Raw genomic sequence first — 25165 nt, forward strand, 5'->3', positions numbered from 1 at the left:
AAGCGTGAATCAATACTTGGGGTGGGCATGAGTGACATGCAAGCAGGTGCCTTGCAGTGAAGTCTAGAGCAGGACTATCTAGCTGCCGTAATCCGAGTTGCTATTGTCATATTTACTACTTTAAATTAGGGCTGTCCATAGACTAAAGTTGAGGTTTTGAAAGACAGTTTACAGTCTTGCTTTAACAAAGTCAGCCACGGCTGAAGATACAACTAGCAGTTTGAAGCTATTCAATGGCAATAGGATATTTCTTCAAACTAATTCATCATCATTTTAAAAATCACCAACACAATGGCTTGGATCCAGATTTGCAGAAGTGCTCATTTGCCTCCCCAAAGCTTCCCCAGTGGTTCTGAGAGTCAAGTAGCCCTTCAGAATGAGATGGGATGGGGTGTAAGGGGTCGTAAATGGACAAAAATCCAACAGGGGCATCTTGCGCAAATGGGAACTCATGCAAGGCACCTCCACCCAATTTTCTCCAATTCCTTCCTCCCACTTTAATCCTCTGTGCTGCGTTCTGGAGAGTCTCCTGATGTCCAGGAGCAGCTTTGGGTTGGGAGGAACTGTAATCAGGGGAGCATGGGGCAAGTCTAGATCCAAGCCAGTGGCTCTGAACTTTTTAAAGTTAGTTGTGCCCACATCCTGTTACTCTCAATGGGTCATAACTTGGGGACTTTAGTCACAACTAACCTTAGTTGGATTGGGACCAGCACCTGACCCAATCATACTATTAGCACTTTTCACAGTATATAACAAAAAGTGATGATTACTGAGTAAAATAGTGTACCAGTTAATACAATTAATACTTCCACAGCCCTAATTTAAATGTGAATCAAGAAACCAATAGTTTAACAGCTGAGCAAAAATGTTTGGAGATATAATCCAAGCTCCATCATTCTCCATTACTCTTTGAAAGCTTTCAATAAAATAACGTTTGAACCTATCTACTGGGGAGGCACACCTCTCTCAGCCAACCACTGGAGCGATGAATCCCAGCCCGTCATGACACTAGAATGTCAGGAACTAAATTGTTAGAGAAAAAGTTGGTCATCTTTCTGTGATGCAATAAGCATAAACTGGTTATTCTGATTGCGAGACCATTTTAGCCAGGGGAAGAATCAACAGGACAAAAACATTTGACTTGGTAAGAGTGTGGCAGGGAAATGAATGTAGTGCTGTCTGCCCATAGAAACTTGCTATAATGAACCCTGTTTCTGAACACCACCTGCTTACTGGGGAAAAGGTGGGGGATGAATAAGGCATTAGTTGCTAAAGCTGAAGCCCAAGTCAATTGCAATATGGCCCAATTCTCCCGCAATGCTAGGCCAACCATGGCTTGAATGAACAAACTTGTGGATTCCCAGAGAAAAGATTGTTGCTGCTGTGTTACTTAGGATCTAGTCATGGTTTGACTTAGCTTCACATATCAGCCTGAGTTTGTTCTTTGTCTCTCCCGATCCACAAACAGTAAACCAGGAACAAAACCTTGTGGCTAGTCTGAAGCAAGACTAATACAATGCTAAACCAAGCCATGCCGTAGACCTGAGTATTTTAACAGCAGCAGGACTGCAGGAGGAGCACAGTGACTGCAATCTTCCCTTCAGGAACCCACACATTTCCTTGTTTACACCAAGTCATGGTTTGGCTTAGCATTACAGGTGAATTGTGTTTATAACTGCAGAAGAACGACATATACTACAGTTCTGTAGTGTGCTTCAAAATGCAATTCAGCTTCACACCTTACTTGCTGAAACACACATTCCATGGACAATGGGGCACAGAAATATCAGCAATTCAAAAGCAGTTTAAACCCCACATTCCCCCTTCCTGCATTTTACAACAGTGCCCAGTGCATTCCTCTACCCTGCAGCTGACCTCAAACACATACCCTCTCCTGGGACTAGGAAGAGCTCCTTACTAAACTGAAATGTGCCATGCTGTGGAAAAACCAGCACTTTCCAAGATGAGGGTAGTGGTGATACGAGACGACGTTTTATACTCACTGAACAACTTCTACGTGGTCCAGAGCCCACTGATCATGGCCTGTGCCATTGTGGCGGGGCTGCCACCAGCGAAGGAGCACTCCCTTCATTCGTGCCTCCCTAAAGGGGCAGACAGAGGAGGAGAAATTAGAGATGAGACCAGCAGACGTTTAGCATGCATGGGGGGTTATCCTTGAAGAGGCATGACAATACAGCTCTCTCATAGTCTTATCTGTATATCACGGTCTGTTCCAGGAGATGCAGAGCAGAAAGTCTGAAATGTGTTTGGCAATAAACAACAAACAGGAAACAAGACTCCAATGCATTGTTTGAACTACCATGTTCTTCCAGGCTATTTCAAGATTTATCAAGCTTAACAGCGTTCTGAAAAAAATATTTGAGGGTGGGGTGCATTTATGATACTAGTCTAAGGATGCCAAAGTCAGACGGTCCAATCCTATTAATGGACTTTTAGCTACCATGTCACAAAGCAGTGGTTTGAGGCAAAAGAGCTAAAATTAGCTGTGTCTTGGCAACTGTTCTGATGTCAGGGGATTCCACATAATACAAGCCAGGATGGATGATACTTGCAGGAGTGGCAAGTCACAAAATGTGTTTAATCCTTTCTGTACCCATCACTTTTTTCTCTGCAAACCCTTTCCCTAGCATCCTTTCCCCAGTTGACTGAAAAATCCAGTCTTGGAACCAGGTTGCAATTGCGGCTACTTCTTTGAAGAGGTCCCTAGACTCCTGCACACTGGAGACAAGTAACCAGCTGGGAACCTTGAATTTGCTGCTAAATGTCAAGTCTTAGGCTAAGTATTTACTTGCCATAGAACTAGCAGCAGAGGCTTGTCCACTAGGGCAAGAAGGGCACTGCCCCACCAAGCCCAGTCAGTCCTCAGCCAGCTTGCACCTGCCTAGCGCCTCACAAGCAGTCTAGCAGGTAGTGCTGGCTGTCAACTTCCTCCTCAGTCTCAGTATTGCATGGAGGAGGATGGGGACAAAACCAGAATTAGGAAGCTCTGTCTGCCATTGACTATGTCTCCATCTTCTCTTTTGGGCTCCCCGCTTTCCACCCTACCAGTTCCAAAGGGCAGCAGGCTCCACTGAGTATAAGTAACGAAGACCAACGTGAAATTGTAACAACATCTGTGGGGGAAAATGTCAAATTATAATATCTCTGGAAAAGTCACGAGTGAATACAGACCACATAAATTTTCACTTTTAAACTATATTGGCTCAGAAAATAATAGGTTTTTCTTTCACAGTTCAATCTTTTTTTTTAAAAAAAGGATTTAGTTCTTTAATTAAAAATGCTGGTGTCTCATAAATAACTTTTAACGGTCACATCCATCCCCCTCCAGGGCAAGACCCATTTCACTTTACAGTGTCTGCCCCACCCACCCTGGTTTTTACTTTAATGTGTGGTTGGGTTTCTTTTGTATGGATTGTCTGCGGTAAAAGAGACTGGTAGTATTACTCGGTACTTACAGTGGTACATTGTAAGACACTCTTTGGGCTTGTATAAAGTCCTTTGGTTGATGTTGTGCAATGACTTGCCATGTAATCCCATTATTTACACTGTACTGGAGCAACACCGCTTTGTCCACCGTATTAGGATCACTTAGATTGGTGTTACAGCTGTCTGTTTGAGAAAGGCTTCCGATTTGCAAAACAAACATTATTTTGCTGGGGAGGAAAAACCATGAGAGGAGAGGTTAAAAGAATAGAATAGAAATTACTTTACTGCATGATCTAACAGTTAAGAGTAAAACTACTAACAATAAAACTGACTCTTAAGATTCTTTGGGAAGAATTTCCATGTGGTGCCAAGGCAATTGTCCCATCAGGGCAAGCAATTTGGCTTGCCAGATGGAACAATCCGCCCCCTCTTCCACCAGGGTAGTGAAGCAAGGAAAAGACACTTCAAGCTGGAAGGTGATATGTGTACATGTAGGTCCCCCTTTTCAGAAGTCTGACTGAATGCCTCTGTGTTGGAGGTGAGCTCATCTAGCCATAGCACCATTTGGTCTAGGCCAAATGCGTGGCGGGAACAACAGAACACAACTCAGGTTGCAAAACAATCCCTGTAATTTTATTTCCTAAGGTTATTTTCATTCCACCTGCACCCCTAATATCACTGAATGCCATTGTGTTCAACACTAACTTTCTCACGCAAATTGAAAAATATATATTTAAGATTCATGACAACACAAAATTACCTTGCTCGGGTCAAATCCAGAGGCTTAGTTACAGCTTGCCTTATCTGGCATCCATTGAAATACAGAGAATCTCCATGGGCAAACGGTGCCAGCTGCCCACATCCGTTTCCTATAACCCCACCCTGGATAGTTTCCCAGTTTATTTCAGTTACTCTTGCAGATTCAAAATTATCTTTAATATAACTGGGAAGGTCGTGGCTGAAAACAGAGCAGTCATCCCCTGAAAAGGAATAAATAAAAATTACAATGCTGACAACACTGAGATACTCTAACGGAGAATTTATGTTCCTGGTTAAGAAAAGCCTGTGCTTCAGGTTAAGTCCTTGAACTTGGGGCTGAGGGAAAGCGAAAGCTCCTGATGCTCGACTTGAAATATTACCCCATAAGAGCACCAAGCTCCCTCTCTCCCGACACTTTAAAACACTGAAAGTCACTTGTAAGTCCTCAGATACAGGGTCTTTTATTTGTAGACTGATTCAGTTATAAACATTCATTGATTTTCAAATAACCTATGTTAAAAATGCCATATATTTTCTTTCCCAGTTTTAGCCCTATATAAAAAATAAATACATGGTGGTAGATCAAGCATCTTATTTCACACATATGTTCAAGACTAGTTGCCATAGTGCATCATACTTGTCTTGAGATTGTATTTTATTTAGTGATTTTGTCTTTGCCAGCTAAAACGACATCGGACATAACTTTTTCAGAGCAGAAACACTGTTGATAGGACACTGGTTATGTTTGCACATGTTGGGAATACAGATTAATGCTCTTTGGTAAATATGCTCTTTGGTAAATTCACTATCCTTAGTAAACGTTAATACCAGACAGCCCTAGGAGTAAATGTTAATACAGTAAATGTTAATACAGACAGCCATCGGAGTGCATTGTTCCCACCAGTCCGCTGAATGTGTAGCACCACATTTGAGGAACCCAGAACTAATTCCTCTGAACAGTACTTGTACAACCAATAATGGGGCGGTGGAAACCTTCATGTTTCTCTCTCTCATTACTGATGGTATTTGGGCTATACACCACCCAAACCACACCGAGGGACTTATCACTGTAGTTAACCAATCATTTAAATGGCAGTTCTCACGTAGCTAGTCTGGTGCTTTGCTGGATTGTCATTGGAAGGCTGCACCCCTTCAGGACTGAATTTTTCCAATTCAAAATTGAAAACAGAAATGGCTTCCGTAAATATGAACTGCAGGGCTATTTGAGTTTTAGGTACCCTGTCAGTAGCTGATGGCATGAAGGAGCAATGCCACTCACCTGACAGCAGGTAAGGGTAGGTGTCAGCATGGTGCAAACACATTGGCAGAATTACCTACCAGATTGGTTCTGCTGACCTCCCCATCCCTCTCTTTCCTGCTAAGCATTAGCGGCTTAGCTGCCAGGAGATCAGGTGAGTGCCGCCTCCCCAGCACACCGTCTGCTACCGCAGCCTGTGATTTGTGCAAGCAAGTACACATTTTTTGGGAAGGGCTAGGTGGAGTACTAATATTGATAGGTGAAAGATGGTCTCTGCATTCACATTTCCAAACTTTTCAGGCACCAGCCACACATTGCCTAGGAGTCTCAGCAGACTTCCTCTGAAGCATGGTGGATTCCAGACCCTTTTTGCTATCTAATATTGAGTTAGTTTCAATGGACTAGATTTTAATAATAATAATAATAATAATAATAATAATAATAATAATAATAATAAACATGACACCTTGGTATCCTTCATCACAAATGCAAATGGCTCCGGTTGTACAGTATCCATGGCCGCCACAGAGTTTTGGGCAGGATTCTCCAATGTACACATGATCAATTGCCCAGCTTTGCTTTTCTGATTCTTCTCCTTTTTGTATCCACCGGAACTGAGTTGCACTGCAAATAAAATAGCCACCGTGAGCCAGAGAGGAATGGCTGGATTATGATGGGGAGACCAGAGTTTGAACCGTCAGCTAGGGAGCTCTCTGGGTCACTTTGGGCCAGCCCCTCTCTCCCTTTGCCTCACAGAGTTGTGAGGATGAAGTGGGGAGAAGGTGAACCATAAATGCCACACTGAGCTCCTTGGAGGAAAGATGAGATATAATTGTAACAAACAATACATCCTAACACAAAAAGTTTTATTGCAATATTGGCACACATTATAGGCATGTTAGACAATGGATAGAGACTACCATGTGTATGCATGCTGCAGCCTTGGGTGCTGTTTTAGTGCCTTCTGTGTCTTACAGTTACAACATTTGCTAGCCTGTGTTTCAAGGGGCTGTGGAAGATGCAGGGCATTAAAATCACAAACGTTATTTTGTCCAATATATCACAAGTAATGGAGCAGGGTGTCTGCTGAAGCACTGAACCTCCAAGACATTCTCTTGGAAACACTATTTATTTTTACTGTGGGGAAATATTTCCCCAATAATATTGATTATGTACCAGAGCGGAGAGAAAATAATGTTTTAAATTGCCTCTTCTTCTGCGCCCTCAACCAGTGCCAGCTAAGCAGATGATGTTTTATTGCAATGCAATAAGATGACCTTTCAGTAACCTACCTGGATGAGACATGATCTGGCAGCTGAACAGTTATTCTCTTCCAAGTGGAGCTGTTGACAGAGTTATAGATTGTAGCTTCATGGAACTGAAATGGGGAGCAGCCAACACTATTAGAAGACGATGGAAGACATTGTGTCTGGACAAGCTGCCATGAATCTGCCCTGAAAGAAGAAAAAGGAAATAATATTGTTACAGCAGCTGAAGAGAATAATAAAAAAGTCGAGTACCTACTAAATGTCATGGAAATGGGTGTATTTAAAAAAATATTATCCTTAACAATATTCTTCCAAGTAGAGTTATAAACAGACCAAGATTGAAGTCCTGTATTCTTTGCCCAGTTATAGATTTTCTTATCCTAATCCCATGATATAGGAACTTTGTCAGGAGCAGTGGAATAAATCTGGTAAGAACAGGGTCCCCATGTAGACTGGATGTTTTGGTTCAATAAGTTTCACAGGCACATTCATGACTTAAACCCTGAAGTGTCAAGTGAATTCCTGCAAATTCCACATTTCTAATTCCATAATGGGTAGGGGGCCATGCTAGTTCCAAGGATCTTCTGATCGCATAGATAATTAATTAAGAAAAGTGGTCTAACAAGATACGTCAGATTCCAAAGAAATCTGCAATGATGAATTTAGGACAGCTTTAGCTACTCATTCTTTCTATATATTTATTGCATTCTTATGATGATGTTTGGATCTTAATTTATTTATTTACGATTCATTTGAATGTTTATGATCCACACTTTCATACATATATCAAGATGGCATACAACAGAAATATACAATAAAACCAATCAACCCGTATCTGAAAAACATAATTAAAAAATAATAATAAAACAGCAAAAGATACTGGACGGCTCCAAACAGTGATTTTACTGTTTAGGTATGTGCTAATCTACTTGTATATTTTGGGCCTCTTGAACTGAGTGCCTGTATATAATTTAAACGGATAATATAAAATGATTTTTTAAAGAATTACTTCAAGTTTTCAAGCCCATTCCACAATATATCTCACTGTGGACATAGATTTACCTAGCATCCTTGGTATATTCTAACATCACAGAATGGAGGTCTCCACAAGATGTTGCTTCACAGCCAACTACAATCTGAAACAAACACAATAGCAATTTAATTTTAACTAAAATTAAAGCAACATCCTTCCAGCTTTGACGTTCTCTTTCTTTCCTTCTCCCCTGTCTGTTATAACCTTCTGCATGGGTGAGCCAATGTTTACTAGCCAAATCGGCATCCTAAATTTTCCTGAGCGTCAGTTAATCGACATCCTAGTAAAGGTAGTGCTGTTATAATGACATTCCCCTTGTGAGGGGGAAAACTGGCTTTCTTCAGGGGAAAAGGTTGCCCCTGAGATAAATGGAGCACAATAAAATATCACTTTCCTCTAGTTGTTTCCAAAGCCTGGACAGTGCTCTTTGAATGGAAGTAGTATTTATGTATCAGTGTTATTGTTAGGCACCCTAATGTGGTTCCAATAAATTCTAATAAGCAATATGCAGTAAATATTTGATAGAAATCCGAACCAGGCATCCCACTTGACCCTGTCAGAATTTCTAGGCAAATCTGATGTCTATGGACTCAACATTTTACTTTGGAAGAACAGAAGCTTCTTACTTTAAACTGTATCATATATCCTGGCTGTATAATGAGTTCCCGAGAGGACAGGATATTGTCCGTCTGATCCTTTTTCTTATTTGGCCAGTAGAGATGGAATGATGGGTTGCCACAGAAGCCTGCAGTCCTGACGGCATTTGGGTAGAAACTCCAGTTTTCTTCATGGGAAATGCCTTCTATTAACATCAATTAGACAGAATTAAGGAGAAGTTTCATAATGTTCCAATACGTACTAAATAGATAAAAGTATTTTTTTGTATATTCGTAACAGAATGATAAAATATTCCAAAAAGCGATAGGCAGACAGACAAGGCATATATTGTTGGCGTTCTTTTCATCCTTCTCCCACCAGAGTTCTTTGAGAAGGGGTGTGCATGTACAGTATTTTTTCCCCCATAATGGAAAACATGGTGATGTACAGGGGGCTCCCAGATGGCCACACATCAAAATACTGACCAGACTCATGCATAACTTCAGCATGGTGGTGACCTCATGTGCTTTCAGACTGCGCACTGGATTTTGTTAGATTTATCATTCTATGCTTGGCATTCAGGAAGCCACAGGCAGTGGCTAATTAACTTACACTGCCTCTGACCTTCCCAAAGGCATTAGGAAATGTAGGAGTGGTGGCATATTCGCCACATTTAACCCTCTATGAATATCTAAGCTAGTGGTGGGGAACCTCATTCCCATAGCCAAAGTAGGCTGGTAGGGGTCCTAATTTGGATTGTCATCAAATCATGTCCACCTGCCCCACACCTGACATGTGACATCAGGGATGGGACAAGTAAAGATGCAGCTGAAAAAGAATGACCAGCAACCTTCAGGGTTGCTCTCAGTACCAATCAGCTGATTGGTGCTGACAACAAACCTCACAGGGATCAGCTGTACTGTGGAATTCCCAGTCGGGAGCACCATAGTGTAGTTGATCCCTTCCCAAAGCGGGGATTGCTGGGATCAGCTCCATTACCCAGCTCCTGATTGGGTATTCCCTAGTGTAGCTAATCCCTGCTTTCAGAATTTAAGTTTCACCCCAGGTTCTTTCCTTTGAAGTTGGGTCAACCAGTTGATTGATAGGTGTCTAGCTCTGTCCACCTGAAAAAATGGCCCACATGGGTGGGGGAGCTCAGTCGATACCCCCCATCCTCTTAGTCGTAGCATTTGCTGACCTTTGGTGCTATTTTGTTAAAACTATTCAATTTCAAAATATGTTGATAATATCTATATCTAGGAAGCTTCCTTGGCATTATTTTACAAGATTAATATATATTTTATTATGAGCAATTTATTTTTTTTGGAAAAAAACTTATTTAAAAAGTCCCCTGTGTCTTCTTTAAACAAAAATTCAAATATGGACTTGAAACTCCGTCAATCAACAAAACATAATGATGAAAAAAATGGTGACTTGCTCGACTCTTACCATCATCAAATGTATCTACCAGTTGACTCGGATTGATCTCTGCTCCTCCAATCAGTACATTATCCAGTGCCCACTGGGCACGATCAAAGCCCGAAACCACAATTCCATTGTTAATTACAAATGGCTGCCACCAACGCAGGCGAGTTGTATTGGTCAGAGCATCTTCTGGGAGCAGGATGTAATCGTGTCTGATGGAGATGTATTTCTGATAATCCATCTCATGGAGCAGTGTCCAAGATACTCCTACAGGACAAAGAGTCAAGGTAAAGTAAGAACTTATCAATATCTGAGAACTCATGTTGAGATTGGATTCAAGTGGTCCACCATTATTCAGTGGGTGGCTTTGAACCAGTCATAACTATAGATGCCTGAAAATGGATATGATAATAAACAATAAACACTTCCCTACTAGCAGCTTGATACTAAAGATTTTTGTAAGTGTACTGATTAGAACTGTTGGTGTAATGTCCATTTGATTAAGTGGTTGCATAATCTTTTTTGGCACTGTGAAGAAATCACATTTCGTTACTAATATTTTCTGAGGTAGAGTTTTGTTCATTAGGAATGTACAGGAGACTCACCATGTGCAGTGTAAATATTACACTGACAGTGAAGATATTAAGAGGAATGTAAGTTGAGTGGTTAATGTGCATAACAACGGGCTACTGTGCACATTCACCAGGACTCTTGGAGAATGTGGACATAACCCAGGCATGGCCAAACTTGGCCCTCCAGATGTTTTGGGACTACAACTCCCATCATCCCTAGCTAACTGGACCTGTGGTCAGGGATGATGGGAATTGTAGTCCCAAAACATCTGGAGGGCCAAGTTTGGCCATGCCTGACATAACCCTTCCATGAAGAGGTGTGCACATTTCCCAGTCAATATACATTCAGTCGATATATGCACATCCCCCAAAGCCTGTTGTATGAAGATTATGTATGTTGACTTGGATATGTGCACACCTCTTCACAGAAGGGTTACGTGTACATTCTCCATGCTTCCTGGTGAATGTGCACAATCACTCAGCTTACATTCCCCTTAACACGTACATAGTATCAGGAGAGCAGCAGGTGGCTAGCTGTCAGATTAAATTTCAGTTGCCTTATAACAAAAATAAAGTGAGTTTAAAGAAGTTAGGTCCTGTTTATTTATAGAAGAGTTTCCAACAGAATATTTCTTGTGCAACAATGGGCGATTCTTAAGCAGTTCCATTGTCTTCAACAAGACATGTAGTTAAAGGAGGAACAGTTCATCCAATTTCTTCTGAAATGCAGGAAAATATTGTTCAAGGACAAGAATGAGGGCATGAAAATATATTTCTGAACACCATACAATTTTATTCATCCAAATGGCATGGGAGACATCCAAAATATCTGGATTATCAGAGGAGTTTCAATAAACTAGAGTGCCTGTTTTCACTGGATTATATTGACATATAGCACAGATTTAAGATTTACTGTTATCCCCCCTCCCACACCACATTTTAGTGCCTGTGCGTCTGTGTTACCAGAACAAAAGGCAGAAAAGAGGCCATCTAGGCATACTGAATTAGGGGCTCGCTTTTGCAGCCAGTGTTTTTAGATAACTATAACTTTCAGGTAACTGAAATTCAAGAGCACAGGTTCTGCTCTGCTGCAAATCATACCTCTGCAGGCAATGTTCTTTTTTTGGATTTCCCCCCCGTAACTGTACGGTGCTTAAATATAAGCAGAAATATTTATTAGATATCATTAAAATAGACACTTGCCTCCATCTGTTGAATAATCCAGCAGAACTCCTTCCTTCCGACATGTTGGTCTGTGACATGTTGTCATGTTGTTTTCACTCCCAATTCTTCCCCAATATTGTAAAAATCTGAATGAAAAGACATTGGTGGGTAATCACAATAATTGTATGTTCCCAAGGAAAAAGTAGACATTTCTCCACATAAATGAAATTGAAACAAGTTCAGACAACGTATGCAAAACAAGGAAGAACCCTCGAATCAGTTTCATGGTGAGTATAAAATACATGCAGAATTGAAACTGTAATGAGTCTTTATTGCCTAGTTAAATGACATCTGTATTAGAAGAGGGGTCGCTGGCCTGCAATATTGATAACTGGAGCTCTCAGGTCCCCAAATACAGTAAAAATCAACTAGTGAACACTTGTCCCTTGTATGTCTGGCCCAATAAATTTTAATGCCTGAGGTGGATCAGCAAATGTCCCTACTTCTTCACTGGATGACCTTTGGGCAGTCATTGACTCTCATCTTAAATTACTTCACAGGGGACTCAGCTAGATTGGTAAAGAAAAAGCGTTTTTTATGCGTTGTATATGCGATATAACACAGTGACACCAGGTGGCGCTGTGGAGTCCCATCTTTCCCTACCAGATTTCCCTGTACAGTATTAGTTTGCAATTTGTTTAACTGAATCACTTCTTTGACATATCTAGGGTTACTATAAGGGTAAAAATGTAAAAGGAGTGGGACTTATGTATGCCACTTTTAGCTCCTGGAAAACGAATGTGATACAACCTAAAATTATAAGAATTTGTAATTCTTGTAATGTAACAGTCATATATGTTATGAACAGTTCAAAATACTCCCCAAGCATGTAAAATGGATAGCTATGCAATGTATGGCACCTTCCTGTGTGCACACACATTTACAAGCATGTGCCATTCAAACAAGATTCATTCATTACCCCAGCTGAAGATTTAACTTATAGAGACTCTGGGGAGGAGCACAAACTCTTATAACTCGCACTTTAAAAATAAATACAAAAATAAATATACATGACAACCTTGTGCCCCGACCATATGCCTCAATCTTCTGCATGTTCAAAGAAACTTCACTATAAATCTCCCCTCCCCCTTTCCTTCTGGCAGCTGTTAGGCACAGAAATATCTCAAGGGATAAAGGAAACTTGGGGTTTGTCTTCAGTGTTAGTCCTACCTTGAGAAAACAGTCTAAAATTAACAGACACAACTAACTTAGACCTATTAATTCCAAACAGTCCTTGAAACAGTGTTAGGAGAAACACTACTGGGTACTCTTTTGCCGGTGCTATTTTTCTAGAAAAAGAAGTACTGAAACTCACCATGAACGCCTCCGTCAATCTCTTATGATGGCAATGGTGCCCACCTGAGAGGTGCCGGAACTGAGTTCTGGCTGAAGAAAAGCCCTGCCTTTAGCCCATTTTAGTACCTCATATGCAAGCTCAGTCTACTGTAGCTGCTTTAGTGAACCGCAGTTTTTATACCACTCAATACAGCAGCTAAAAGGACTGTAGTTTACAAGAGGTATTTCCCACCTGTTCTGACCCAGGACCCACTTTTAAATCAAGCACGGATTTGAGGATCCACTTCTTAATCCTTAATCCTAAAACCATATATTTGCATAGTGGTAGTGCTCCTGTTGCAACTCAGCTTGGATCAGGCCATGACCTACTAGTGGGTCCCAACAAATCAACAGCACTTATTTCCCCACCAAGACTTCTTTTGTCCTTTCCATCTGTGACACCAGAGTGACAGCTAGTATTCATTGTTATAAAGTGACTACCTGTACAACTACCGTATTTTTCGCCCCATAAGGTGCACCGGCCCATAGGGCGCACCTAGTTTTTTTGGGGGGAAATAAAGGAAAAATAATTTATTTCCCCCCCCCAGACGCGGGGCTGGGGCAGGGGAAGCCCAAGCTTCCCCCGACCCCAGCCCCCAGAACAGGCTGCTATCCGCAAACCTTGGGAGCCCAGCGGGAGCTCCCCAGGCTTGCAGATATCTGCCTGAAGCCCGGGGCGCGCTGCTTCAGCGCACCCCGGGCTTTGGGCAGCAGGCTGCTATCCGCAAGCCTAGGGAGCCCTGTGAGAACTCCCGCGGGCTCCCCAGGCTTGCGGATAGCTTCCTGAAGCCTGCATTCACCCCATAGGACGCACACATTTCCCCTTCATTTTTGGAGGGGAAAAAGTGCGTCCTATAGGGCGAAAAATACAGTAATTACACGGGGGCTTTCAAAGCACTCCTTATCTCTCCTGCCTTTTCTTGCATATTACATTTTGTAGGCTTAAATCCTTTGTACTGGTGACATACCAAACCTACTGATTTCAAGTGAGGTGACTAAAAATGTATGCAGGATTGCAGCCGCTGACTATATTGACATTTAAGAATGTGAATCATGCTTTGTGCAGTTGTGAAACTGTGGATGATAATAATTTAACGACTCTTTTTACGAAGGCCAGTGAATTGATGCTCTCACTTATTCTTCCAAGTTCTGCCTTCCTGAGCTGACTCTGATTGGGTGCTTTAAGGGTAAAAGGCTCATATACCTTTGTCTGTTCCCACAGCCACTCAGTCTGTCGCTCTGTCATTATTTAAACTTTCATTAAAATATATTAGCTATGTTCAACTCTATTAAGTAACCTGACATACTTTGCACCTCGCAAATCCAAGTCTTGAGTGACAGCCTGTCTCATTGTAGTGCCTCCAAAATACAGAGCGGTGTCTTCTGCTAGAATCCCGCACTCCATGCAAGCAGTGCCTCCTTCCAGAGACATCCATAAATCCGGTCTAATTTCTTCGTTGTCAAAGCGCTCCTTCAGGAAAGTCTGTTAAAGAATTTTATAACATTTGAGAAGCCAGTCACCAACTCGAATTTTAGTTGTAAAAAGAATAGACATTTAGCTTTTAGAAATATGTTTTTTCACTCCTATAGTATGCCAAAAATAATTTTACATGTAAAGTATATTTTGTTGGAACACAAGACTCATGTTTGCTTTAATCAGACAAAAAATAAATAAAGGTTTTGCATTTTTTAAATGTTTATTGGTACTTGCATGTGAAGATTAATTCTAGCACAGACGCATATTTGATTTTTAAAAATACTTTCTATCCTGCATATTCAGTACAGTCTGCACCAAATTTAGATTACCTTCAAAGTCTGAGTTAAGTAGCAGTTTGGACCAGAGAAACCTGGATCGCAGACACATTGTTCTTTCAGACAGTCTCCATGGCCTCTGCAGTTGTCTACACAACCAGGTCCAAGGTAGAAATTGTCAATGGCCCACTGCATATCAGAGTACTTCTGATAAAATCTAAACCGTACTGGGCTGAGTTAACACATAAACAGAGATAGAGAAAATAAGCAAAAATTACAACACAAGTAATATGCATACATAAACTTGAAGGCCATAGGACATGTCTCTCAACAGATGATACAAGATAATGTATGCAGTTGGGTGTGTGTCCCTGCTTCCATTACTTGCCAACCTGGCCTACTCCCCACCCCCTCAAACTGCCCATCCCCTTGCCAACCCCCACCCTTTATACTTCATCCAACCACACAACCCCTCACATCTTGCCCAACCCCCTTCCTCTTATGGACCACCCAAACACCATCCCTTTACAGATCACCCAATCTGTGCTCCCCTCCCCCTCCAGACCACCTAAAGCTGTGCTACACAAAGTGGTTGTCCATGGACCGGTGTCAGTCCACGAGCCATCAGCTGCCAGTCCACGGTGACTCCACCACAGCCCAGGTTCAGGGTGATGTTTCAGGGACCAAGTATGGTACAGGTCCCTGGCACAGTGGGAAAAAGTTGCCAGTCCACCACATCAGGTATCTTGAGAAGCACTGGCCTAAACCATGCTCCCCCTTCTTCCTACAGAACATCCACACTGCACTCCTCCTCCCCTCAATACATTGCTCACACCTAAAACTTTCTCTCCTTTGGTCCCATCCCATGGTCACTAATGCCATTGCTGTGGGAAGCCAGAGTAAGAAGCATTGCAGGGACAAGACGAAGGGGTGATTACCCTTCCTCCCTGTAAATGGCAGAGGTGACAAGGGGAATGTGAGAAGGCTTGCAAAGCCCACTCCATGCCAATCCAACCTTCAACTTTCCAGCCTGCCTGTTTGCCCCTAGTTACATCCTCCTTGTCACTTCCCTGGTCTTGGCCACCACTTGTTTGCTCAGCCAAACCCTTACAGCTTGCCCAAACCATGGTCCAGGCAAGCTGCAGGGGAACAGGCAGGGCAAAGCAGCTCCCACCTCTTCAGCCTTTGAGCTCCCAGGTTGTCCTGGCTGTTCCTCTGCAGCTTGTCTGGGCTGCACTGTTGCTTGGCTCCTTGCCAGCTGTTCTGTCATCATGCTGCCGTTCACATGGCCACTGCTGCATGATGACAGTCTTACAGTTTAATTATATGGAAAGATAGGAGACTGAAGATAAGTTATTACAGTTGAACAGGTTATGTAAACAAGTTATTCATATGAATTCTGAAATCAGTTTCCCAGTTTCCAAAATAATGGAAACTGTCTAGTTTTGCTTGTGGGACTACTAACTATATTGTTCCTTGTAATGGATGTCTTCATTCCAAATGAACTAGAAACATCAGATGCATAGCACAGAACCATGGTGCAACAGACCCATCAAATCCTTAGCTTGATCAGTATTGCTTCTGTGTGGTACTTTGCTACTCTCACAGAAGGAAGGATATGTCCAGAAGACCGATATGGCCACTCTGATAACATCAGTAGCTCAGATATTATTTATACTTACTTCCCTACTAGGCTTTCAGGTAGACGGTAAGTTATTCTTTTCCATCCTTTTGTTGGAAAGAAGACAGATGGCTGTGAAACACTCCCAGAACATTTGGGGTCAGCAGGTAAGCACTGAGGTATTAGGTAGCTCCAACTCACTCCAAAGTCAGTAGAATATTGCACATGGACTTGGTTCTGGGCAATTTTTTCTGAGGTTTTACAGCCGACAGAAATCTAATATAGTACATGTAAAAAGTGACACACATTTTTCTTTCAGATATCGTTTTTTCCAGCAAGAAAAAATAATAGTGAGGTTTTCACGTAAATTTATAGCAGAGTATTATTATCTGTTAGACTGATTGGGGAAAATCAGAGGTGCATGAAGGATTGCCCAGAATTTTATTGCATGCCAATGAAAGGACAAAAAGAGAAACCTTGATCTTCTGACTTATCCAGTCAGTATCTTATCAAGTTATCAGGCTTCCTTTCATGCTAGTCTCATTAATTATACAACTATCTGCTTAAGATACAGTGTTCTTGGTGTAGCTGAGCTCTATCGCTGTACCTGCAAGTGAGATTTTCCAGCTCAGTGATAAGCAAGCTGTAAAAGATCAGTTTCTTTGTGGAAGACAAGACCTGATTTTTGTAAGAGATTTACAACTATAGAGGCTGAGGGGAAAACTACATGTAGCACTATTAATGTTTGGGGGGGAGGCATCCTTAAACTGGCCACTTTTATTTTGAAAGTAAAGCCGCTACAAGGCTCTCATTCTGAACCTACTCTCAGTCTGGATTGGGGTGCCATGCCAGTTTCCTCCCCAAAATCACCAAGCCCCCTCTTTCTGTTTGCTGCTGAAGGTGCTACATTCAGAGTCAAATAGTAGTCAAGTGAGGGAGAGATTTTTAACAGGAAACTGACTGGGGCCCTGATCCAGATAAGGAGCATGTTACTGCCCAGTAAGGAAGAACCATCTGTCACCTACCAACAAGAAACACAAAAACACATGGAAAGTGTTGGCACAACAGAATAAATTTAAATGGTTAAAAGGGTGTTAATCAGGGCTTTTTTTTTCCTCTCTAGGGGGGAGCATCAGTTCTGGTGAGTTCCAGCTGAAAAAAGCCCTGGTGTTAATGTAAATCTCTTTAGAAAGCGGTGTTTACCTTGAACTGCATAATCCAGTTCTCTGTAGGAGTTAAATCATGGGTGATAGCATAAACTTCTCTGCCATCATGGCTACCACACATCATGACGCCATCAGGAGACTCGCAGAATCTTTCAATTGAACAGTCGTCATGGAACAGCCAGTGCTCATTCACTGAAGAAAATAATATTCATACCAATGTTTTAAAACTGCAGTTTTCGATAATTAAAAATACTGATGGTGTTAAGTGCTGAAAACAGTTACTGGATTATTAAATCATCATTGGGTTATAATAGAAGAATGATTTGTTTCATTCTAATGCAGAAACACTATTCTCATACATTATTGCAATACTTTAAAAAATATGTATGGCTTTACCTATGCCTTGTTCTACGGTTACCATTTTTTTTGACAGCACTCCTCTTTCTTTTTAACCACTGCATGGGTGGAGGAAATTCAATGGCTGAAGCTTTTCCTACTATTCAATTGCCATGTTGGGAAATGCTTCTCCAGGTAAATTTATGCTTGTCACAGAGAAGAAAAAATAATAACATGGACAACACTGGTTTTCGTCCTACCTGTTGTTCTGTCTTCCATGAACATATCAAAAGCAATCCTGCCGGTGGGTCCTGCGTCTGCGGGAGAGCGTTCGTGCTGCGGCAGTGGCGCACTGCTAAACGTGTCCAACATCACAGTTCTCTGGTCAGCTGACCCTGATACCAGCACATTGTCAATAGCCCAGTCACTCTGATCCAGACCATCATGCTTGGGCTGCCACCAGCGAAAACGGGTCCCCACCTCTTGGGCACCAGGAGGAAGGAGAATGTTCACAAAGCTAAAAAGCAGCAAGAGAGCCTGTGAAAATTTACACTGAAAACTTGAGAATTACCCAAAGATCAGAAGTACAGTTAGATGACTCTATATAAGTCTACAGTGTTTGTTTGGGTGATGATTACCTATAAGGTCAATGCTCCTCTTAGGATAAACATTACAACATTTTACTTGTTGGATTACCACAATGAAGATTTAAATCCTGGGTTAGCATTCATCGCAGGACAGGGGATCCATCTAAACTTCACCCCCACTGACACTCTTTGAAATACAGGAATTCTACATCCTTATGCATAGTGCTTTCTTATGTAAATGTAGTTATATAGTTATTATTATTCAAATTTACATGACAATGGGTTTTTTATCAGTTATAATAAATCCTTTGTTTTGCTATCACAAAGGGAAAGGAATGTTTCAACCAATCAGTTGGTTGCAAATGGCATGAAAACCAGATATGCAGTTATGCAGGATGACAGCATGTCCCACTGAGATGAATAAGAGTGACTAGTAGCACCTTTGCTGGAGAGCCTTTGCAAACCTGATGGCCTCCACATTTTTTGGACTGCAACTCTCATCAGCTCTCATGACTGCTGGCAGGGGCTGATGGGAGCTGCATTCTCAGAACCTATTGAGGGCACCTGATTTATGAAAGCAGCCATAGGTTATGGCAACTCCCTAATGTTTCTCTACCACAATATATAGAGAGGAATGTTCAGTTAGCTCCACCTCATTATAAAGTCTGCATAACAGTCACTAAGAATCCTTTAGCATCTGCACATACCTTGCCAAGAGTCATAATGGACAACAAAGCACCAAAATGCAATAAAGCAGTTTGTTTATCCACAAGCATGTGATGTTGACTGTGAAAATAAGGGGATGACCTTAAACATCATGAGGGTTGAAAAATGGTAAGAAGAGGGCAATGGGAAGTTGCAAGCAGTGGCGGACTTGGGGCTTTAAAATTTCAGCAGTGCCCTGTGCAACGCCCAAATTCGGCAGCCCTCCCACACCTCTCGCCTTCCATTGTGCGTCATTATTATGGCACCCTCTCGGCTTCGTGCCCAGTGCAGGCGAACTGATAGCACCCACCTAAATCTGCCTCTGCTGCCAGACACATTCTCTTGTTTAATCTGCTGGTAATACACTATAAAGCCTTCTACATATGCTTAATTTCAGGGTCCCTCAGGGGTCAGCAAACTTTTTCAGCAGCAGGCCAGTCCACTGTCCCTCAGACCTTGTGGGTGGCCAGACTATATTTTGGGGGGAAATGAATGAATTCCTATGCCCCACAAATAACCCAGAGATGCATTTTAAATAAAAGCACACATTCTACTCATATAAAAACATTCCTGGACCACCTGCGGGCCGGATTTAGAAGGCAATTGGGCCAGATCCTGCCCCCAGGCCTTAGTTTGCCTACCCATGCTCTAACTGTTATCCATCCTGTTAAAGAGTGGGTAGACATAGCAGACAATGCAGCGATTTCTCCAAAGCAGCTCTTTATTTGTAAGCTGGAACAGAACTGAACTGAAGGGTTCAGTCAGCCTGCTTATATAGAGCTCCAGTGCAACGTAACTGTAACAACTTTCTGTAACTATCCAATCACTGAACGTCACTTTCGATCCCTTATTTGCATATGTGGACCGGAACTATCTACAGCATCCCCCTGCTGGCCCAGGGTGAGAACTTCAGTACATAACACCTCCTGCTGAAGCAAAGAAGCTGTCAGAGCTTCCGAGAGAGGGGCCTGAGGAGGAAAACACTACAGGGAATGACCATTTTGCGTGTGACCAAGACACATGCGACCGTCCACACACACACACACACACACACACACACACACACACACACACTGCTTTTAGACCCAGAAGAAGGTGGAATCTGGCAAGAACAGGGGTGGAACAGGATTATACACATTCCGCTGATGAATGCAATGACCCGAAATACAACCAACAGGGAGTTGCCTGTATTTATAATCAAAACAGGTTTTGCATGAGCAACAGGAATATACTTATTACCCAGGCTTGCTGAACTGGTCATAAAAAATGTCCATTAAGAGGGTCCATGTGATGCCACCATTCACAGAGTACTCCAGGAGAACTCCTTGGTTGCGACTGTTGGGGGTTATCAGACATCCGTACATGAAATAGAACTGGATGAATTCTGCATTAGTTAAGTTGAGATCCACTGTAACCAGCAAGCGGCTGCAAGCCTTGAAAAAGAAAAAGAAACCATTATGGCTGCAAAGGAAATAATGACAACAATGACAACAACTATATGATTTATTTCCCACTTCAAAATAATAACAACCCAAAACTACTTTTTTTAAAAACAACAACAACACAACACAAAACCAATTAGTGTTTTCATGGAGCAGGCCCAGAATCCAAAAAATCACACTCCCAAATAGAGGGGGCATTTATGTTGTGGGCCAGTAGCAGAAATTGCACTGAAAAGTGGATTGTCTCTTCAGCATTAGAATCTACTGCACTGAAAATAACAACCCAGTGCCCACTACAGGGTTCTCTCCTCCCATAAACATGTCTTTTGCTCTCTCTGAATCCTAAATCACATAACCAAATAAACCTTTAAGTGTAAAATGGCAATGGCTGTCAGTTAGAAATATATAAACACAGATAGCGATACTAATTATTTTATCACAAATGGTTGCACTGTGCTTCTAAAATGGTTTGTCTGGAACTCAGTAGTAAATAGTAAATATGTTTAAGATGGGAATAGCTTTGTGTAAGATAGATTTCCAAAAGATTTTTGTTTGTTTGCATGGACACATAGGAACAAGTCTGCAAAAATGACTATTTAGCTTTGTAGTGAAAAGAACTGCCAGTAGTTTCAATTTTGTGAGCTTGCATGAATTAAAAATTCTACTTTGAGGCCTTCACTAGCAACATGCATAAAAAATTGTTACAAATAAAATGCTTGCTTGTTTGGACCAGTGATACTAGTTTAGAACAGGTCTGTTCACCCAACAGGATTCCCCTTCCTCCCGCATGCTCCATGCCACCTAAATATGCTCAGAAGATTTGGGGAAACTCCAAGAAGAGGTTTAGGAGATGCACAGAGCATGCAGCGGGAGGACAGGGGGGGAAAGTGTGGTTACATGACTAGACCTCACTTCTGTGTGCATATAATACTTAGCACTACAGTGGTGCCTCGCAAGACGAAATTAATCAGTTCCGTGAGTCTCTTCGTCTTGCGGTTTTTTCGTCTTGCGAAGCACGGCTATTAGTGGCTTAGCGGCTTAGCGGCTATTAACGGCTTAGCGGCTTTAAGAAAAAGGAAACAAACTCGCAAGAACTCGCAAGACGTTTCGCCTTGCGAAGCAAGCCCATAGGGAAATTCGTCTTGCGGAACGACTCAAAAAACGGAAAACCCTTTCGTCTAGCGAGTTTTTCGTCTTGCGAGGCATTCGTCTTGCGGGGCACCACTGTACACTAAATCCCACCCCTCCATTTCCAAGTTGTTTGTAACTCCAAGGTTCTGCTTTTAATTTGCTTCTCTTTCGGATATGTTTCAGAATTATATAAAAAAAAGCTCAGTTCAGCAGGTACCAACCCCGCTAAAATGAAGTGCCATTCCAGAAGCTACAGCTCCACAGACAGTGCTCAGTTTCCCACCATTTACGGTTAGCCAATTCTGATTGGAAGGGGCACGGTTGAAGTTGTCTTTAAGCTGAGTGGGAAGAGGTATCTCTGGCTCATCACAGTACAGTCCACCCCAGTTTTCATCACACCTGTAAGTGATAGCAAAAAAAGAGAGAATTTAGCTGGTAAGGCACTCTGCATTCAATGGTTTCTTCAGAACGCTTTTGATCCATTCTACAGCATTAGGAGTTCCCTTGCCTCATCTACAAGCATGGTTGGAGAACTCACACAACTCTCTCTTTCTGTACTTTAAACATGAAACACTAATTATGTGAAGTCTAATTCATAATAATACTATAATAATATTATGAATTGCCTTAATTCATAACAATAAAAAGGTAAAGGGGACCCCTGACCATTAGGTCCAGTCGTGACCGACTCTGGGGTTGCGGCGCTCATCTCGCTTTACTGGCTGAGGGAGCTGGCGTACAGCTTCCTGGTCATGTAGCCAGCATGACTAAGCAGATTCTGGCGAACCAGAGCAGCGCACGGAAACGCCGTTTACCTTCCCGCCGGAGCGGTACCTATTTATCTACTTGCATTTGACGTGCTTTTGAACTGCTAGGTTGGCAGGAGCAGGGACCGAGCAACGGGAGCTCACCCCATCACGGGGATTCGAACCGCCAACCTTCTGATCGGCAAGTCCTAGGCTCTGTGGTTTAACCCACAGCACCACCCACGTCCCAATTCATAACAATACATTACAGGAAAAATTCATTATTTTGAAGGCTCTTGGTTTTAATATTACTCAGTTTACTAGAACTTACTTTCAGACAGCTATAACTAACAAACACAGTACATAAAGTCTAAGCAAATAGTTTTAGGGCAGCCAGCAGTTTCTAGATGGAGTACCAAACAGATGCCTTCCTCCTTCCAATGACAGTACCTTCCAAATACCAATGGGCATTTGCTTAAATCCCTCCAAATGCACCCAGTTCCTTATTTTCCTTCTCACGTTGCCATTAGGATCCCTTGCCTAATTTTGGTCCCCTTTCTAGAGACTCTTTTCTTGCTTCCCTGACGCAAGTTCACAAAGGTAGCAAAGCAGAAGGAGTAATATTCCTTCCACATGCAGCAAAATAGGCATCCCTTACAAAATGGTGACATGGGCCACTGATTAGGCTGGTCCTGGCTCACTTTCCTTCTTAAAAAAAAAACTAAAAAAGAAAGAGAAATTGTATTCAGAAAGAAAACAAATCCCTTTTCTTGCTTGCTTATTTTAAACCACAAGCTAGAATCCTAATTAGAATCCACATCAATGTCTAGGATTGGCAGGTTTGATCTGAAGTTTCAGAGCTTCAGCTCCTTTCTCAAGGTCTTGACATGAATTAGTACATGCTCAAGGTAAGGGGACAGAATCTAGGGGGGGCGACTTAAGTTCTGCCCAGCTTGAGATCTTTTCTTCTTTGCTCTCCCCACTCCATGTCTACCATACTCCATCTCTGAGGCACCAAATACAACCAGACTCCTCCCTCGAGCTGCCAAGTGCCAGCTTCTGCCCTTATCAGGGGCCATTATGCTCTGCCCCTTCCCACCAGGCTCCTTACTCTAACGCATGAGCTACCAGGCCACTCCTCCCCATGTCTTATAGTCTGGCAACCCTGGCACCATCTCTCTAAAAAGAGCGCCTGCCGGGATGCTGTCAGCGGCTCCCGGCTGGTTGCCCAGGAAGGTATAAAGACAAGGAAAAGTTTCTTACAGTCCTTTGTAATTTCATTCTTTACAGAAAGATGCTATAGAACCCAGCCTCTTGGATAATGGCGTTGTCCCCAGTGAATCTCCACCCCCCTGTCTCTCTCACTTCATCACCACCTCCTCCTCTACGGATGCCACTAAGTGCCCTCTGCCTTCGAGCTCTTTGCTCCCCTACTTTTAAGGCTAACCGGGTTCTGGGAGATGGTGGGTCTGGAATGCTTTCTAATGGCAATGTGTCAGCCAGCTGCTGCTCTGGCTCTCGCATCTGCCTCTGAGCTGTAACCTCCCACAAATCCCTGTTATAAATCTATACTGTCGTCCTCTTCCTCCTCCCTGGAAGGGTCAGGATGGGGAGGCGGTCTCCACCATTCCTCCTCCTCCTCCTCTGCCCAGTCCCTGACAGCACCATACTTACATGCAATTCCCTTGAGTGCACCTCCCATGTCCACTGCACATGTCTATACAGCCATCACCTATGTAGACGTTGTCTATGGCCCATGTTTGCTGCTTGTCAAATGGAGCCGGCTGGTGCCAGCGGAAACGGGTTGCCTGGGACCTTTGAGAAAGGTGGAGAGATATGAAACAAATGCTTCTAGAGCCAAAGGAAGAGAGTTATCGCTCATCCACACTTCCGCTTGCCCCGTGCTTTCTATTTTTTTATAATAAGTTTTACAATTTTGTATTCAACACAATCATCATTGTCACCAAAAGAGTATGTAAGTCCCAAACTTCCTCTTCTGGTTCTTTAGATATTTGCTTCTCCTGCCTATTTTATTTTACCTAATTTTGCATTCTTTTAGCTAAATATTATTATATTATTATCATTTTTATACCGTCTTTTTTCAAATTACCTCTTACACTTTGTTATATTTCCAATTATTACATCTTAACTTTTATACTTGTTTTCTCAGTTGTGTTTACTCAAACCCTGCTAGTGAGTCCACTTCTTTACAGTGTTTCTGTAAATACACCATATGCAGTTCCCAGTCCTTTTTAAAGCCTCTATTGTCCTTGTCTCTAGGTTTTCCAGCGAGCTTCGCCATTTCAGCGTATTCCATCATTTTTGCTTGCCGTTCTTCTTTCGTTGGTGTCTTGTCTTCTTTCCATTTTTGGGCTAGTAATATCCTAGCTGCTGTTTTAGAATACATAGATAGTTTCTTCCACTCTTTTGGCAAGTCTTGACCTATAGTGCCCAGCAAAAAAGCTTCTGGTCTTTTAACAAAGGTTGTCTGAAACATTTTTTTTCATTTCATTATAAATCATTTCCCAATAGCTTTTGATTACTTTACAATTCCACCACATGCGATAAAATGTGCCTTCTTGCCCCGTGCCTTCTAGATAGGGGTCCGAGCGGTTCTGTGTTTGCCCCACACCTTTCCCATGGAATACACACTCTTTACTGTTGAATCGGAACAAACAGTAATCCATGGAAAACCTGATTGCTGATGGTTCCGATTCAGTGGGAAGCCACAGATTTTCCTGGGGGGAAGGCGATGGAGCTA

The 25165-nt window shown here is 42.2% G+C and overlaps 1 protein-coding gene across 1 annotated transcript in view; it reads right to left on the reverse strand.

Annotated features, from left to right (window-relative positions):
* Nucleotides 1-25165, reverse strand: part of RELN (reelin) — a 292640-nt gene that overhangs the window by 7531 nt on the left and 259944 nt on the right. Inside the window, exons 47-63 of the mRNA XM_053405719.1 lie at nucleotides 24079-24219; nucleotides 21880-22057; nucleotides 20325-20518; nucleotides 18054-18310; nucleotides 17495-17649; nucleotides 16353-16567; nucleotides 14725-14902; nucleotides 14226-14401; nucleotides 11563-11669; nucleotides 9812-10054; nucleotides 8392-8567; nucleotides 7795-7868; nucleotides 6757-6918; nucleotides 5931-6088; nucleotides 4208-4427; nucleotides 3477-3674; nucleotides 2004-2102 (exon numbers count right to left, since the gene is read on the reverse strand). Coding sequence (XP_053261694.1) covers nucleotides 2004-2102; nucleotides 3477-3674; nucleotides 4208-4427; nucleotides 5931-6088; nucleotides 6757-6918; nucleotides 7795-7868; nucleotides 8392-8567; nucleotides 9812-10054; nucleotides 11563-11669; nucleotides 14226-14401; nucleotides 14725-14902; nucleotides 16353-16567; nucleotides 17495-17649; nucleotides 18054-18310; nucleotides 20325-20518; nucleotides 21880-22057; nucleotides 24079-24219 — 2931 coding nt within the window. The remainder of the gene's footprint in view (nucleotides 1-2003; nucleotides 2103-3476; nucleotides 3675-4207; nucleotides 4428-5930; nucleotides 6089-6756; nucleotides 6919-7794; nucleotides 7869-8391; nucleotides 8568-9811; nucleotides 10055-11562; nucleotides 11670-14225; nucleotides 14402-14724; nucleotides 14903-16352; nucleotides 16568-17494; nucleotides 17650-18053; nucleotides 18311-20324; nucleotides 20519-21879; nucleotides 22058-24078; nucleotides 24220-25165) is intronic.

Source organism: Podarcis raffonei, chromosome 10, assembly GCF_027172205.1.
Source record: "Podarcis raffonei isolate rPodRaf1 chromosome 10, rPodRaf1.pri, whole genome shotgun sequence".
NCBI classification, from domain to species: domain Eukaryota; kingdom Metazoa; phylum Chordata; class Lepidosauria; order Squamata; family Lacertidae; genus Podarcis; species Podarcis raffonei.